The sequence below is a fragment of the Podarcis tiliguerta genome, assembly GCF_965153285.1.
Source record: "Podarcis tiliguerta genome assembly, chromosome: 12".
Lineage (NCBI taxonomy): Eukaryota > Metazoa > Chordata > Lepidosauria > Squamata > Lacertidae > Podarcis > Podarcis tiliguerta.
The window spans coordinates 15,428,982-15,445,465 of NC_139545.1; the positions used below are offsets into that span (position 1 = coordinate 15,428,982).

The 16,484-nt window shown below is 46.6% G+C and overlaps 1 protein-coding gene across 5 annotated transcripts in view; it reads right to left on the bottom strand.

Annotated features, from left to right (window-relative positions):
• Positions 1 to 16,484, bottom strand: part of NOD1 (nucleotide binding oligomerization domain containing 1) — a 40,776-nt gene that overhangs the window by 21,720 nt on the left and 2,572 nt on the right. For 2 of the 5 annotated variants that reach the window (XM_083404693.1, XM_083404695.1), the window contains exons 2-6: positions 11,848 to 12,187; positions 6,945 to 7,119; positions 3,174 to 4,977; positions 1,784 to 1,867; positions 225 to 308 (exon numbers count right to left, since the gene is read on the bottom strand). In XM_083404693.1, coding sequence (XP_083260819.1) covers positions 225 to 308; positions 1,784 to 1,867; positions 3,174 to 4,977; positions 6,945 to 7,119; positions 11,848 to 12,063 — 2,363 coding nt within the window. In that variant the 5' untranslated portion in view covers positions 12,064 to 12,187. Of the gene's footprint in view, positions 1 to 224; positions 309 to 1,783; positions 1,868 to 3,173; positions 4,978 to 6,944; positions 7,120 to 10,307; positions 10,415 to 11,847; positions 12,188 to 12,504; positions 12,575 to 16,484 lie in introns of those variants that run through there. The other 3 variants (XM_083404694.1, XM_083404697.1, XM_083404696.1) reach the window with 3 other exon arrangements.

The window sequence follows — 16,484 nt, forward strand, 5'->3', positions numbered from 1 at the left end:
AAACAAGATTCCAGGGAATCTCCTGGACTGCCCTCCTCCCCTTTGCAGGGCCTTTTGCTAACCATTTCCTCTTGCATCTTTTATAATCATCCAAATCTTTTACAGCTCCATTATCTCCAAGATTCACCATTAAACTACAAGTGTTATTCCAGTCCTGCTTATATCTTTCAAGCTTTCGCTGCACTGAGAAACACGGTAGAGAGGGGGGTGTTAGAAATACATACTTAACATATATGAGGCTTGGACATTCCTCAATCAGTCTTGCAACATACTTGGCTCCAACGTCGGTAATCTGGTTGTTGTACAAGCTGTGGGGCGGTGGGGGAAATAATAAAAAAAGGAACCGGTGTTTAGATTTGTAACTTTTTAACAGCTAAACCACAGAGCCTAGGACTTGCCGATCAGAAGGTCGGCGGTTCAAATCCCCGCAACGGGGTGTGCTCCAGTTGCTCAGTCCCTGCTCCTGCCAACCTAGCAGTTCGAAAGCACGTCAAAGTGCAAGTAGATAAATAGGTACCGCTCCAGCGGGAAGGTAAACGGCGTTTCTGCTCTAGTTCGCCGGAAGCAGCTTAGTCATGCTGGCCACATGACCCGGAAGCTGTACGCCGGCTCCCTCGGCCAATAAAGCGAGATGAGCGCCGCAACCCCAGAGTTGGTCACGACTGGACCTAATGGTCAGGGGTCCCTTTACCTTTACTTTACCTAACAGCTACAAACCGGGTAGGGTTATTATATCAGATGCATGGGATCTGATTCCCTCCCCCCTACAAAAAACCCCCACTACAACTCATTTAGGGTCAGAGACCTGCTTATTTTGTACGAGAACCTGTGCAAAAGTTCAAGAAGGAGGTTTGCAGTTTGCTTTAAGGCTCCAGTTGCCTCAATTCTGCAAAGCATGTTCTGTATTGTTCTGTATGCGCATTGCTTGCTGGATGGGAAAATATGGATCCTTATCAGTTGCACATTCTAGAGAGGCTTTGAATGGAATGCGCATGCCAATGTCTATTATTCCAGCCTGCCAACACCCACCGCCTTCTTGTGCAATTCATGGAAAATTAACACCATCTTTACCTGTACCTAGACCTGGCTTAGAGCCAGCGTGTGATAAGACAGAGAAATAAACATTTCACTGCACAGCTGAAATACTGTGCCCACTCATTCGGGAACAAGACCCACTGACAACTGCAAGATGACCCAGACTGTACAAAATCATAGAATCATAGAATTATAGAGTTGGAAGAGACCACAAGGGCCATCGAGTCCAACCCCCTGCCAAGCAGGAAACTTATTCCTGTATGCGACTACAGCGGTAAGAAAGTCACTTGCCCCAAAATGGAAAGAAGAAGTCCCAGCCAAAGAAGAATGGATACAAAAACTTATGGAATACGCAGAAATGGCGAAACTTACCGGAAAAATAAGAAATCAAGAAAACAAACTTTGGTATTAAAAAAAGGAAGTGGTTTATGGAATATTTACGGACAAATTGTAAACCGATAAGAACATTGGCAGGATTTAAATTATTGAAATGTATAAACCTGAAAACCAAAAAATAAAATTTGTTGTTTTTTTAAAAAAAGACAACTGCTCGGTGGAAAATGAGTGGGAGCTGGATCCAAATGCCTTTCCTTTCTTTCCGCCTGGGGCCAACACTGATGAGGGAGCGACAAGGCAATTTGGTGCAAGGCAGAGTCGCACATGAACACACAATGTTCACGAGGCTCCCTTCAGACATCGGGACCAGCCCTGAACGTGACAGCTATCCGAGCTCCTCATTCATACGTACCCCAAATAACTCACAATTCTGTATTTGGACATCTCGTCGTAAAGCACTCTGACTCCTTGGTCTGTGATCTGGTTAACGCTTAACCTGAAAAAAATAAAAGGGGCAGGCAGTAGAAAATAAATGGCGCATTGAGATACATCAGGGGGAAAAGTAGTCGGACAATCCTCCTTTTAATAGGCACCGAAATGTGCTCTTTAGATTCTGTTGCAGCATCAAAGAAATAGAACAAAACATACGTTTAGAGAAGATTGGGAAATGTTTATTGAATGTATGGGAAGGAATCGTGTACACTTGAAAACGTTGGCAGCCTTAAGATAAATTCAACAGTGTAAATAAGTTTTGATGGATGTAGTAATGGAATCCTGAATGGTTTGGTTTACCTAAAATATGCAGGGATTTATGATATGCAAAATGAACCATGGTAAGAGAGGAAGGGAAGTCACTGATCTTTTAAGGATGTTTAAATAAATTGCAAAACAGAAAATCTAATAAAAATTATTAAAAACAACTCCATGGAAAACGGGGTGGGAAGCTGACAAAAATAACAGAAAAGACGGAACTGGGTTTTGACTGCGAATGCTGAAACTTAATAAAATAAGTTTTTTTTAAAAGGAAAGAGAAGAAAGGAAGAGAGCATGATGAACCTTGCTGTTTGTTTCCCCTCCTACAAACCGTGTCTTATACAGTGGTACCTCAGTTTTTGAACGTAATCTGTTCCGGAAGACTGTTCGACTTTCGAAATGTTCGGAAACTGAGGCGCAAAGGGCGGTCTGCAAATTCAATAGAGAAAATTGGGGGGGGGACTCACTGGAAGCATTTATTTCTTCTGGTTTTTGGCGATCGAAAACCGAAACGTTCGAAAACCAAGGTACTAAAACCAAGTATGTTTCCGAGCACAATTCAAAGTGTTGGTGCTGACCTTTAAAGCCCTAAACGGCCTTGGTCCAGCATATCTGAAGGAGCGTCTCCACCCCTATCATTCTACCCAGACACTGAGGTCCAGCACCGAGGGCCTTCTGGCGGTTCCCTCATTGCGAGAAGCCAAGTTACAGGGAACCAGACAGAGGGCCTTCTCGGTAGTGGCGCCTTCCCTGTGGAACACCCTCCCATCAGATGTCAAAGAGAACAACAACTACCAGACTTTTAGAAGACATCTGAAGGCAGCCCTGTTTAGGGAAGCTTTTAATGTTTGATGTACTACAGTATTTTAATTTTTTTGGAAGCCGCCCAGAGTGGCTGGGGAAGCCCAGCCAGATGAGTGGGGAATAAATAATTTTATTATTATTATTATTATTATTATTATTATTATTATTATTATTATCATTACCACCACTGTTATCAGAGATGGGCTGATGACCTTTGAGAGCAGACAACAAGCCCAGGAACTTACCGAAGTACCGCCAGCCTACTGAAACAAGGCATGAGCTGCTTTATCCCATAATCGTTGATGTTGTTGTTGTCCAAGTCCAGGGCCAGGCGCTTCCGGAAATGATGCATGGTGAACGAGATGGCGCTGCAGTCGGCGGAGTAGACGTTGCAGTAGGTGAGCTTGATGTAGTTGGCGCCCATGCCCTTGGCCACCCCCATGCCCACCTTCTCGCTCTGAGTCTCGTAGATGCACCTCAACATCCATACGAAATTGGGCATCACTTGAATCTGCCGGTATTCCTTCAGCCTGGCCCGCGTTAGCCCCTTCAGGTGGGACTTCATGCTTTCAAAGAAATAGGTGAGGAGCACCTTCCTCTTCTTCTTAAGGGACGCGGGAGAAACCAAGTGCTGCAGGAGCTTCTGCTTCGACTTGGACAGCAAGCCGCAGAGGAAGAGGTTGGTGAAGTGGAAGTGCTCGTTGTTCCGGAAAGGGTCCTCTCCCGTCGGGCGGTGCTTCTTCAGCCAAGCCATCGAGAAGCAAGAACGTAGGGCGGCGTCCGAGGTGGAGCATTCGGCAAAAAACCGGAGCAGATCTTTGGCGCTCGCCTTCTCGTCGGTGACCAGATGCAAAGCGGTGAAGAAGGACTGCAAGGTCAAGTGCAGGAACTCGTAGGAAACTTGGTCTCCGCGGCCACCGTAGTCAGGAACCGCCCTGAGGAAACCCAGTTGCAGCTCCTGCTCAGAGAGGTTGGCGAGGACTTCCTCTTGCTCAAAGACAAAGAGAGATTTCTGCATGGCCGCGTGGGCCACTCTGCTCAGAGCAAACAGCGTCTCTTTGTTGGACCTGTAGGTCTCCACTTGGCTCCTGTTGTTCTTCTTCAGCAAGCTGGTCTTCTGGATCCGGTTGAGGTGGACTTCGGTCATGAGCAAGAAAATATCGGTCAAGGTCATGGTGAAATCCGGGAGCTCGTGGCTGTCGAAGGCCGAGTGGAAGTGGTCAAAGCATTTGAAGATAATCCAACAGAACAAAGGCACTAAGCAGAGACTGCTCAGATTTGGGTTGGCTTCTAGTTGGTTCAGGACTAAGGCCCTGCACCCTTCGTCTTTGAAGAACATTTTCGTGTATTCTTTCAGGTTACTGCTGGAAAACCCTCGGAGATGAACCTTCTTCCGGACAATGTTCCGATGAACATCTGTCCCTGTCCTGGCAGTCAGGACTTTCTGAGATCCCTTCAGAAGTTTCCCACTGAGGAGACCCACCAACAAAGCCAGCGGGTGGATCGATTCAGTGGGGGAGCAGATCTCTGGGACGCTGTTGAGGTCAAAGTCAGAATGGATCTCATCAAAGCCGTCGAAGGTGAACAGAACCGTGTGAGGGAACTTCACAATGAAGTCAAAGACCTCTTCAGGGTCCTGGTCTGGGAAACAGTTGTACTTGAACAGGAGATCTTTCAAGCATATGGCTTCGTCTTGTTTGAAGCAGCTGAACATCCGGCATCGGAAACGAAAGAAGAATTTGGCCCCTACGTCGAGTTTGCCCTTGGACCAGAGGTTTTGCATCTTCTGCAAGAGAATGGACTTCCCAATCCCTGCATCACCAAAGATATAGATCACCTCTCCAGCTTCATTGATCAGACCAACGTTGACATCAAGCAGGTCCTCCAAGCTATTCACGTTGCTGAGTTTCTCGTTGTTGTCCTTGATAAACTCCATGATGTTGGAGGAATAAATCTCCTCAAGCAACATGTCCTCCTTCTGGGCATACGACATGATGAACTTTGTGTCTCGGCCCAATTCATCTTTAAGTTTCTGACGGTACCTGCTAACTAAAGGTAGCATTGGTTATGACGAAGAGAAATTCTAGCACAAGCGAGCCAGCATGAAGAGATACTTCATACAAAATCAGTACCAAAAAAAAGCAGTGTGGCGTAGTGGTTAGATGATGGACTAGGACCTGGGAGATCAGGGTTCGAATCTCCGCTCAGCCATAAAGTTCACTGTGTGACCTTGGGCCCGTCACTCACTCACTCTCAGCCTAACCAACCTTAGTGTTGTAATGCACAGGGGGAGAATTCTGTATCTTGAGCTCTTTGGGGAAAAGTTGGGATATAAATGTAACCACCACCACAATTCTGCTGGATTCTATAAGGGTTTGGGCTTGTGTTTGCCTACAGCAGTGGTGTCCAAACTTTTCTCAAAGAGGGCCACATTAGATGAAGTGAATGGCTGAACAAAACTGTGAACCTTTTTTTTAGGATTGAAGTTGTTGAGGATTTTACCCCGGGAAATAAAACGGCCACAGGGGCCGAATTAGGCCCCCAAAACGGATTTTGGACATGCCTGGCCTACAGCAAAGTCACCTCTGACCCTGAGAGCACTTTCAAAGTAGCTCGTTTTATGCCATGCGGGTCTGCTGTTCAAAGAAGTGATTTTATTTTTACACATTTCAGCTCCCTAAAGCCTCCCTACAGTACCTCCTTCTCAGTTTTGTCTTCCAGCGGCTTCTGACACCAGAAATGTGCAGCAAGCCTTTGTGACAACATACACGATATATTTGAAGTAGCCATGAGATCGGCTTTCCCCAACTTGGAGCCATGCAGGGATGTTGGTATTCAGCTTCCATCGGTCCCAAGCAGGACAGCCAGACCAGTGGCGTAGCGTGGGTTGTCAGCACCCGGGGCAAGGCAAGTAATTTGCGCCCCCTAACCCGTGGATTTGCGCCCCCTAACCCCCAGATGTTGCGCCCGGTGCGGCCGGCCCCCCCTGCACCCCCCACGCTACGCCACTGAGCCAGACTGGTTGGGACTGATAGGAGTTGTGATCCAACAACCTCTTAGTGGAGGCGCAGGTCAATTCTGTGTCCAGGGCAGCTGTCTACCTGCTCCATCTGGTACACTAGCTGAGACCCTACCTGCCCGCAGACTTTCTCGCCAGAGTGGTGCATGCTCTGGTTATCTCCCGCTTGGATTACTACGTGGGGCTACCTTTGAAGGTGACCGGGAAATTACAACTAATCCAAAATGCGGCAGCTAGACTGGTGACTTGGAGTCCTGAAAGACCTACATTGGCTCCCAGTACGTTTCCGAGCACAATTCAAAGTGTCAGTGCTGACCTTTAAAGCCCTAAACGGCCTCAGCCCAGTATACCTGAAGGAGCGTCTCCACCCCCATCGTTCTGCCCGGACACTGAGATCCAGCTCTGAGGGCCTTCTGGTGGTTCTCTCCCTGCGAGAAGTGAGGGTGCAGGGACCCAGGCAGAGGGCCTTCTCAGTAGTGGCGCCTGCCCTGTGGAACGCCCTCCCATCAGATGTCAAAGACGTAAACACCTATCTGACTTTTATAGACATCTGAAGGCAACCCTGTTTAGGGAAGTCTTTAACGTTTGATGTTTTATCCTGTTTTTAATATTTTGCTGGGAGCCGCCCAGAGTAGCTGGAGAAACCCAGCCAGATTGGCAGGGTACAAATAATAAGTTATTATAATATTATTATTATTATTATTAGGAGGAGGAGCAGGTTTGAGGAGGCTGCATTAGATACTCTGCTAGAGCTCCTACATTTCATGCACAGAGGAACAAGCCACCAGCTTCAGGCTGGGTAAATGCGAAAAGCAGGATGCAATCTGCAAATGTAGTCTGTTTATGGGAAGCGTACCCTGAGAAAATCACCCTGCTAACCTTCATTATTTATTTCTCCTGGAAAAAGCGTTTCACCAACATTGAAGCAATGAATGATGGGATTACCCAGACAAGCTTTTTCTACAGGAAATGAATCTTCCAAAAGCAGACATCCTACCTGGGTCGGTATTTTCAACGGGCTTATTACCAACGACCTCTGATGGGCGAAACCCAATCTCTTCTAGCCACGGTTGCAGCTCGTAATAAGCATCTGCAACTTGCTGCAGGATATAGACGCAGTATTCCGCCACTTCTTCTCCTTTGCTCTGCGCGAGATCCAAAATTTTGCGGACCTGCGGAAAGATCAGATGAGACGTCAGAGATCTCCAGAGGCAGCAGATTAATAGCTACTCTCAAGCACTCCAGTGGGGCAACACACCATCTGCCTGCCTCTTTGCAGAACCAAGAACAACGTCCCAATGTTGCATTTTTTCATGCATGCATGGTGTTTAATGGAGCTGCGGCTACACCACCACGTCGTGCTAAATTCCAATCGCACCAGCTGCAACTAGAGGGACACTATCTGGCGTGACACAACAGCAGGCATCATTCAACATGTTACTGTCAGGAGCTCAGCCTACACTCGAGTAGGACCCTGGCAGAGACACATGCCTGACTGGCATGTTCTCTCCCTCCTGGTCTTCCTTCAAAAGCTTTCTTCTGCCCGAACATCACAGTGACCGATGCCAACAGACATCAGCACACTTAGGGATCCGCAGAGTCTTTGCAGCTTGTGTAACAGACCTTAGCATTTTGGCTAATCTACGTTTATTTACATATAAACACACACGGAGCACTGCAACATGGCTCCCTCTCTCTCTAGCATCAGACAGCAAAGAGAATGAACAAAGGACAATAGTCCAACTTCACGGAACACAGTAACACAAACATCCTGTCTCCGTCACGTCCCACTTTGTGGAGTCAAAACATATATTGTCATGTGATAGACAAAAACCCCATGACTGCAATCATGGAGCAGGAATTCTAACAGTTACCACCCTCCCGCTTTATGTGAATTTCTGTTTCCCCATGATTCACCCATGAAACTGGCGGGAAAGAATCATATGTTGCGGGATACCGCCCCAACTTTCAGCCCACGTTTTTGCGGGTTAAATGGGGGTGCAATCAGATTTTCTCTCTCTCAAAAAGCAGACATGAGTACTGAACTTCCACTGGGGTCCACTCGGTCTCGAAAAGTGGCGTTTACGTCGTGTGAAAGGTCATATAAAATGTGACCCTTATCAGGTAAGGAAAACTCTTAATCTCAGGGTTGTGGGTTCGAGCCTCAAATTGAGCAAAAGGATACCTGAATTGCAGGGGGTTGAACCAGATTACCTTCATAGTCCCTTACAACTCTATGATTCGATGATCATGCAAAGGGAATGACGCGCTGTCTGAATGCAACCTGAGTGAATTCTCAGTTTTATGGTTTAGGGATCCCACAACTTCATTCTTGTGACATGAGGAAAATGACCCTCCAGATGTTTTTGCCCAAACATCGACCCAACTACCACCATACAAACAAACACGCCAAACTCTGAATCCCAGGAATACGATTCAGCTAATCGGCTCCCCAAATGCGAACACTTTCAGAGAAACCGTGGTTAGATTTGGCAACGGACCACTTGTCTCGCCACATTGGTTTGAACACAAGCTAAAGGGCATAAATGCAAAATAAAAAAATTCCTTCCGGTAGCACCTTAGAGACCAACTACGTTTGTTATTGTTATGAGCTTTCGTGTGCATGCACACTTCTTCAGATACACTGACACAGAAGTCACCAGACCCTTCTATATAGGGAGAGTGTGGGGAGGGTATTACTCAGAAGAGTGGTGGGAATGGGTGATTGGCTGATAGGTGTGGTAAACCTGTTGCCGACTGTTAATGACTGCAGGAAAAAGCAAGGGGTGAGATGGCTAGAAATAGCTTTATCATGTACAGTATAATGAGGTAAGAATCCAATGTCTCTATTCAGACCAGGTCTCTCCATGGTTTTAAGTTTGGTAATAAGTTGCAGTTCAGCAATTTCTCTTTCCAGTCTATTTCTGAAATTCTTTTGTAATAAGACAGCTACTTGAGATCTTGTATAGAATGTCCTGGGAGACTGAAGTGTTCTCCTACTGGTTTCTCTGTCTTGTGATCAGAAAGTCGGCAGTTTGAATCCCCACGACGGGGTGTGCTCCCATTGCTGGGTCTCAGTTCCTGCCAACCTAGCAGTTCAAAAGCACATCAAGTGCAAGTAGATAAATAGGTACCGCTCCGGCGGTAAGGTAAACGTTGTTTCCGTGCGCTGCTCTGGTTTGCCAGAAGTGGCTTAGTCATGCTGGCCACATGACCCGGAAGCTGTACTCCGGCTCCCTCGGCCAATAAAGCGAGATGAGCGCCGCAACCCCAGAGTCATCTGTGACTGGACCTAACGGTCAGGGGTCCCTTTATCTTTACCTTTATCCTTTGACATAGGGTTTGGCCTGTTTGTCCAATATAGAGAGCTGAAGGGCACTGTTGGTATTTGACGGCATGCACAATGTTAGAAGATGAGCAGTTAAATAGTCCTGCACATGAAAGCTCATACCAATAACAAACTTAGTTGGTCTCTAAGGTGCTACTGGAAGGAAATTTTTTATTTTGTTTCGACTACGGCAGAGCAACATGACTACCTACCAGTAACTAAAACTATGGAAGGCATAAATGTATTTCAACAAACACAGCAGGAGTCATTTTGAGCCTCGAGAATCGGCACCCTGAAGAATCTCTGAGTACACAAAACACCCTGACCGACCACAGTGAGGGAATGAAATTTCAAATGTTGAATAACTGGTTCCTTAAGCCCATCAGCCAGAGGCTGCAGAAAACTAACAATTATTAACTGGAGAAACAGAATTAACTCCCGAGGCTGGAGGAAGGGTCAGTTATGGCCAGAAGTACAGGTTTTCTCTCCCTTACTGTTTAGGAAAAAAACCCCACATAAAGAATCTTTGCCTTACTGGGATGTTGCCAGGAGGGGACTATTATTCGCATGGGCTATGGCTCTGTCAATTGGGACAAATGAGCACAGAACCACAACAGGGAGAAGTCCAGGGTCCACATGAATACAGGCCCATCTTACTTTTTGTACTGATCTTAGTATGTTGTACGGGACGCGGGTGGCGCTGTGGGTTAAACCACAGAGCCTAGGACTTGCTGATCAGAAGGTCGGCGGTTTGAATTCCCATGACGGGGTGAGCTCCCGTTGCTCAGTCCCTGCTCCTGCCAACCTAGCAGTTCAAAAGCACGTCAAAGTGCAAGTAGATAAATAGGTACCGCTCTGGCGGGAAGGTAAACAGTGTTTCCGTGCGCTGCTTTGGTTCGCCAGAAGCGGCTTAGTCATGCTGGCCCCATGACCCGGAAGCTGTACGCCGGCTCCCTCAGCCAATAAAGCGAGATGAGCGCCGCAACCCCAGAGTCGGTCACGACTGGACCTGATGGTCAGGGGTCCCTTTACCTTTTAGTATGTTGTACTACAGAGACGAGGAAACTTTTTTGGCTCCATGGGCCAGATCTTTATCAGGATTGGCCTTGTGGGCAAAATCTGCTGCGCCACATGATGTCACTGTGATGTCATGCGGTTGTCAGGCGATTGCCACGCCCACCTGTCCGAATCCTTTGTGGGCTTCCCGGGCGCTCGGCTGCCACTGGGGGAAGTCGGAGGGAAGAAGGCGCCCTTTATTTTGCTTCACGGGGGATAGATAAAAGGGAGACATCCTCTCCTCCTTCTCAACGCAGCAGAAATTGGCGGCGGAGAAGCGGGAACAAAGCAATTGGAGGAAGCCTTTGCAGTCGTCCCCCTGTTTTTGCACCCCCCAATGTCAGAGGTGCAAAGGGGAAATGAAGGGAGGAGTGCAGAGGGCTTGAAAAGAGCAGTGCTGGGGTGAAGATGAATCATCGTCTAACCCAGGGGGCAGCAAACGTTTTCAGCAGGGGGGCAGTCCACTGTCCCTCAGACCTTGTGGGGGGCCAGAAAATATTTTGGGGAGAAAAATGAACGAATTCCTATGCCCTACAAATAACCCAGAGATGCATTTTAATAATAATAATAATAATAATAATAATAATAATAATAATAATAATAATAATTTATACCCCGCCCTCCCTGGCCAGAGCCGGACTCAGGGTGGCTAACACCAATAAAATCACAGTAAAAACATAATAGGGGGGAAAGGGGGGGGGGAGGGAAAAAAACCAATTTAAAATATAGCCTCATTTTAAAGTAGCTGATAAATCAAGACCATAAAGGGAGGGAAACATAAGGGTGAGACCAAGTCCAAACCAAAGGCCAGGCGGAACAGCTCTGTCTTGCAGACCCTGCGGGAAGATGTCAAGTCCCGCAAGGCCCAAGTCTCTTGTTACAGAGCGTTCCACCACGTCGGGGCCAGTACTGAGAAGGCCCTGGCCCTAGTTGAGACCAATCTAACCTCCTTGAGGCTTGGGACCTTCAAAGTGTTGTTATTTGTGGATCTTAAGGTCCTCTGCGGGGCATACCAGGAGAGGCCGTCCCGTAGGTACGTGGGTCCTAGCCCGCATTTTAAATAAAAGGACACATTCTGCTCATGTAAAAACACACTGGGACAGGCCAGATTGAGAAGGCAATTGGGCCGCATCCGACCCCCGGGCCTTAGTTTGCCTACCCCTGGTCTAACCTCTCTGCTGACAAATCCGAACGAACACTCACAGAATAGTCAACCTCCTCTAATCTCCTTGCCATCGAATCCGAATACAGTGGTACCTCGGGTTAAGTACTTAATTCATTCCGGAGGTCCGTTCTTAACCTGAAACTGTTCTTAACCTGAAGCACCACTTTAGCTAATGGGGCCTCCTGCTGCCGCCGCGACGCCGGAGCATGATTTCTGTTCTCATCCTGAAGCAAAGTTCTTAATCCGAGGTACTATTTCTGGGTTAGCAGAGTCTGTAACCTGAAGCGTATGTAACCTGAAGCGTATGTAACCAGAGGTACCACTGTACAAGTCTGAAATGGATGCAGATACCTTGTCCGCTTGCGTAGGATATTGCGCTGCAATCTCAGCATCCTCGGTAGAGAAATATTCATTCTTGATCAAGTTGTCAATCAAACACTGGGTATTACGGACTTTGCCAACCAACAGCTCTCGGTGCACTTTCAGCAAATTAACGAAGGACGGCGGACGGGCCGCCGAAGGGCCTTGTTGAAGAATCTCTCCATTACCAGTGGGCTGAGCTTCCATCGTGAAGAGAGTAAGAGGCTGCTTCTTCCAAACTCATCTTTGGAAAGCGGCAGAGGTGCGGTGTAAAGTGGCCCCGGCCGCCGGCTCCATGCAAGAGGAACGGTTCTGCTCGGCTTTGCTGGATCTGCAAAGAGAGGAGCACGCAAACATCCATTAAGCTGTAGGGCGACTCAGAGGAAATGTCACGGAGTCACATGAGCTAATTGGAAATTGTGGTTTTATTATTGGTTTTTATTTATTAAGTCTGGGTACCACCCTTCGCTTGTAGATCTCAGAGCAGTTCACGACATGAAATCACAATATTAATAAACACAAAATACATGATAAAAATAAGAACAAAAGCTTTCTTATATCTTTTGGATTATCTACAATTTTCTCTTCTATATTTACGTATTAAATTTGTATCTTGTTTCTTCTTTAGCTGCCATGCCAGCAATTTACCTGGTCTGTTAGCAAATTTGAAGTTTTTCCAGGAGATTCCTTGTTTTTATGATTTATGGCTGATATATCTCTCTAAAATTTTAAGTTGAAAAACCAAATGAACAAATGTATTTTAGAAAGAACAAAAGCAAGCCAATAATCTCCCTCTCCCACAACACAATTAAAAGGACATTGAATGGCAATCAGCCTGGTTGAAGAGGAATGTTTTCGCCTCGTAACCATGTGTATAACAAAGGCGCCAGGCGAACTTCCCTGGGGAGAGCATTCCACAGACGGGGAGCCACTGCAGAGGAGGCCCTGTTCTCGTGCTGCCTCCCTCCACACCTCTTGAGGAGGAGGCACACCTCAGGACCTCAGAAGATGATCTCAGGGTCCGGGTAGATTCATATGGAAAGAGGTGGTCCTTGAGGTGCTGTGGTCCTGAGCCATTTCAAGCTTTATAGATCGAAACCAACACTTTGAATTGGGCCCGGAAACTAACTGGCAGCCAGTGCAGTCGGACCAGGATCGGTACAACATGCTCAAACCATCTTGCTCCAGGTTGGTAGCCCAGTTCTGCACTAGCTGAAGTTTCCAAGCCGTCTTCAGAGGCAGCCCTACGGATCACCCACGGCAGTAATCTAACCTAGAGGTTACCAGAGCGTTCTGACCGCCCCACACGTTGGAAGGCACAAATAGTAGGAAGCAAGAAGAATTACCGACAATTGAAGAATGGAGGATGAGGTTAATGGACTATGCAGAACTAGAAAAACTAACAGGAAGAATTCGAAACCGGCGGGACCAGAAATTCACAGAAGACTGGAGTAAATTTACGGACTATTTGAAAAGCATTTGTGAAGATCAGACGATGTTTGTAGGTTTGCAAGAAGTTCTGTGAGGAGTATTGTTGGAAGTACAGTGGTACCCCGCAAGACGAATGCCTCGGAAGACGAAAACTCGCTAGATGAAAGGTTTTTCGTTTTCTGAGGTGCTTCGCAAGACGGATTTTCCTAAGGGCTTGCTTCGCTAGACGAAACGGCCCTGCCTCTCGTGTCATGGCGACGGTCACTGCACGCATGCACGCTCGCTTCCCCGCTCCTCCGGCTCCCTCCCACCTTCCTGCTGACGGTTAGTGCCTCGCGCCGCTGCCCACCCCCCTCGCACGCTCCCCTCAGAGAGCCGTTGCCGCCAGCGCCTCTCTCTCCCTGGAGTCGCGCTCCTGAGCCCCGCCGCCCTCCAGCAGCCGCGTCGCACGGTGGCCACAAGGCGCGGGTGAGTCTGACGTACCGGCTGCGGCAGCTGTCCTGCTTCTCCCCGCCACTCCCCGCCGTTGTTAGTGTTTAAATGCAGTGGTGCTTTGCAATACAAAAAAACTCGCACAACGAAAAAACTCGCGGAACGAATTAATTTCGTCTTGCGAGGCACCACTGTATTGCAAAAACAGGTAAGGGGAAGGATAATTTGTTAAGAGACTTTAAGGCAATGTAAAGCTAAGAAATGTATAAGAAGTAGATAAAATGGTGGATTATCAGAGGTGCTCGGGCCATCGGTTTATGTCTTTGGTGGGTGCGGTGGAGACTGCAAGCAGAATTCAATTCCTGGCATCTCCAGGTTGGTCTGGGAAGAAGGATGGCTGCCCAAGACCCTGAAGAATTTCTGCCATTCTGAGATAGATGGACCAATGGGCAACTCAGCAGAAAGCCACTTCCTTTATTTCTCAAGAGGGCTGGGATCCCGGAAAGTATCTTCCCCCCCACGCACACACACACATCCAAGGCTTGCAACATCGTTTGGAAGTAACCCAGCTATTGAATTACCACCACGCACGCTCTCTCTGCAAAAGCACCCAGGTGATTCAGCCTCGGAGAGCATATAAAAAGTCCTCTGTGGCTTAGCTAGAGCAGAATTTTCGGCACAAAACATCGGCTAATATGGTCGACTGATAATTGACTGGTACGTAGATTAGCAAGAGTACAATATATCTAAATAGCAGCCTGATTACACGAAGCTCCCATAATATTTATTTAAATCTGTGCCTAACATTTAACGATTTGAGAATTGTACTTTCGAAGCCATATTATGCATACTTCTGAGAGGCTTTTTATCTGTTTGAAAATCACTCCCAAATTATTGTTTTCCTAGCCACTCTTGAGAATTACAGGCGACAGCTGTTGGGTTTTTTGATTCTTTAAAAAACAGATTCAAAAGCTGAAAACATATTTGTGTTTCTATAGTTATAATCTCTGAGATAATGAAGGTGATATTAAAAGAGATGCACCCTTCCATATATGTAAACTCAGGCATAATGATACTTTAAAGAGATGAGAAGACTGTTATTAACTCTGTTTTAGTTGTTTTAAGATATACAATAGCAATAAAAGCATATTTATTACAGATGTGTTTGCAGGCCTGGGCTCCTTTGGGACAAAGGGTGGGATATAAACACATAAAGAAATAAAAAAAATGAATACAGTTCATTCTAAATGCAGGATCGATGCCTCGATACCATTATGAACTCAAATAATCATTAATGATAAGTCAAACGGCTGTCTGGAGGGACGCTTGATAAACACACACATGTTGAATGGAAGTAAATTTGCTTTCACTTTGGAATAAAAATTTTAAGCACTCTTGAAAAGAGAAAGCCTCTGCACTGAAAGTTTCAAATACAGTGGTACCTTGGGTTAAGTGCTTAATTCGTTCCGGAGGTCTGTTCTTAACCTGAAACTGTTCTTAACCTGAAGCACCACTTTTGCTAAAGGGGCCTCCCGCTGCTGCACAATTTCTGCTCTCATCCTGAAGCAAAGTTCTTAACCCAAGGTACTATTTCTGGGTTAGCGGAGTCTGTAACCTGAAGCGTATGTAACCCGAGGCACCACTGTAAAAAAAATTATTTCCGAGTGGTGAACAGGAAATCGTTCCTGGCAAAGAGATAGGTAAAAATGGTAGGTTCTTCAAGTGATCAGAATTCACGGTTGAAATCCTTCCATTTGTTGTTGTTGTTGTTGTTGTTTAGTCGTGTCCGACTCTTCGTGACCCCATGGACCAGAGCACGCCAGGCACTCCTGTCTTCCACTGCCTCCCGCAGTTTGGTCAAACTCATGCTGGTAGCTTCGAGAACACTGTCCAACCATCTCGTCCTCTGTTGTCCCCTTCTCCTTGTGCTCTCCATCTTTCCCAACATCAGGGTCTTTTCCAGGGAGTTTTCTCTTCTCATGAGGTGGCCAAAGTACTGGAGCCTCAGCTTCACGATCTGTCCTTCCAGTGAGCACTCAGGGCTGATTTCCTTCAGAATGGAGAGGTTTGATCTTCTTGCAGTCCATGGGACTCTCAAGAGTCTCCTCCAGCACCATAATTCAAAAGCATCAATTCTCGGCTAGAGCTTCTGGCCTAAAATGTGGCTCACATGTTTGAGCTGCAAGAATTGCTCAACACCAGGATGTCACAAATTCCTGAGACAAGGGAGTGTCTCTCCCTGAAGAAACTAGAAACTCTGGGATTGCAGTTCAGGAGCATGGCCGAAATCCAGAGCACAATAAACGAACCAAAAAACAAGCAAACACACAAATAAGCAAAACCAGGTATTACTACTTATGCCAATGCAACTATTAAAAATTCCGAACCTATTACACCTATTAATGTTTTTCCTACAACTGGATAAAATCAAGGGATAAAATCAAGGGATCTATTGAACTCAATGGATTTGAATGCTGGAGAGAGAAAAATAAAAAACTAGATTAAGGGGTTGGGGAAGTCAGGCATGAAAAATTGCTCAATATCTCAGATAATTTTCTCAGCTATGTGCAGAATTTAACACATGAAATCCCAGATGTTTTCCCAGTTTCCTGGTGAAAACTTTATTTCCCCCCCCCCCACCACCACCAAACCTTCCTACACCTGCGCAGCATTAGGGAACTTTCACGTACGACCTGTTAAGATTTCCTCCCCAAGGAGCCAAGGATGGCAAACGTTAATTAACAATTAAAACTCCTAAAAGCAAT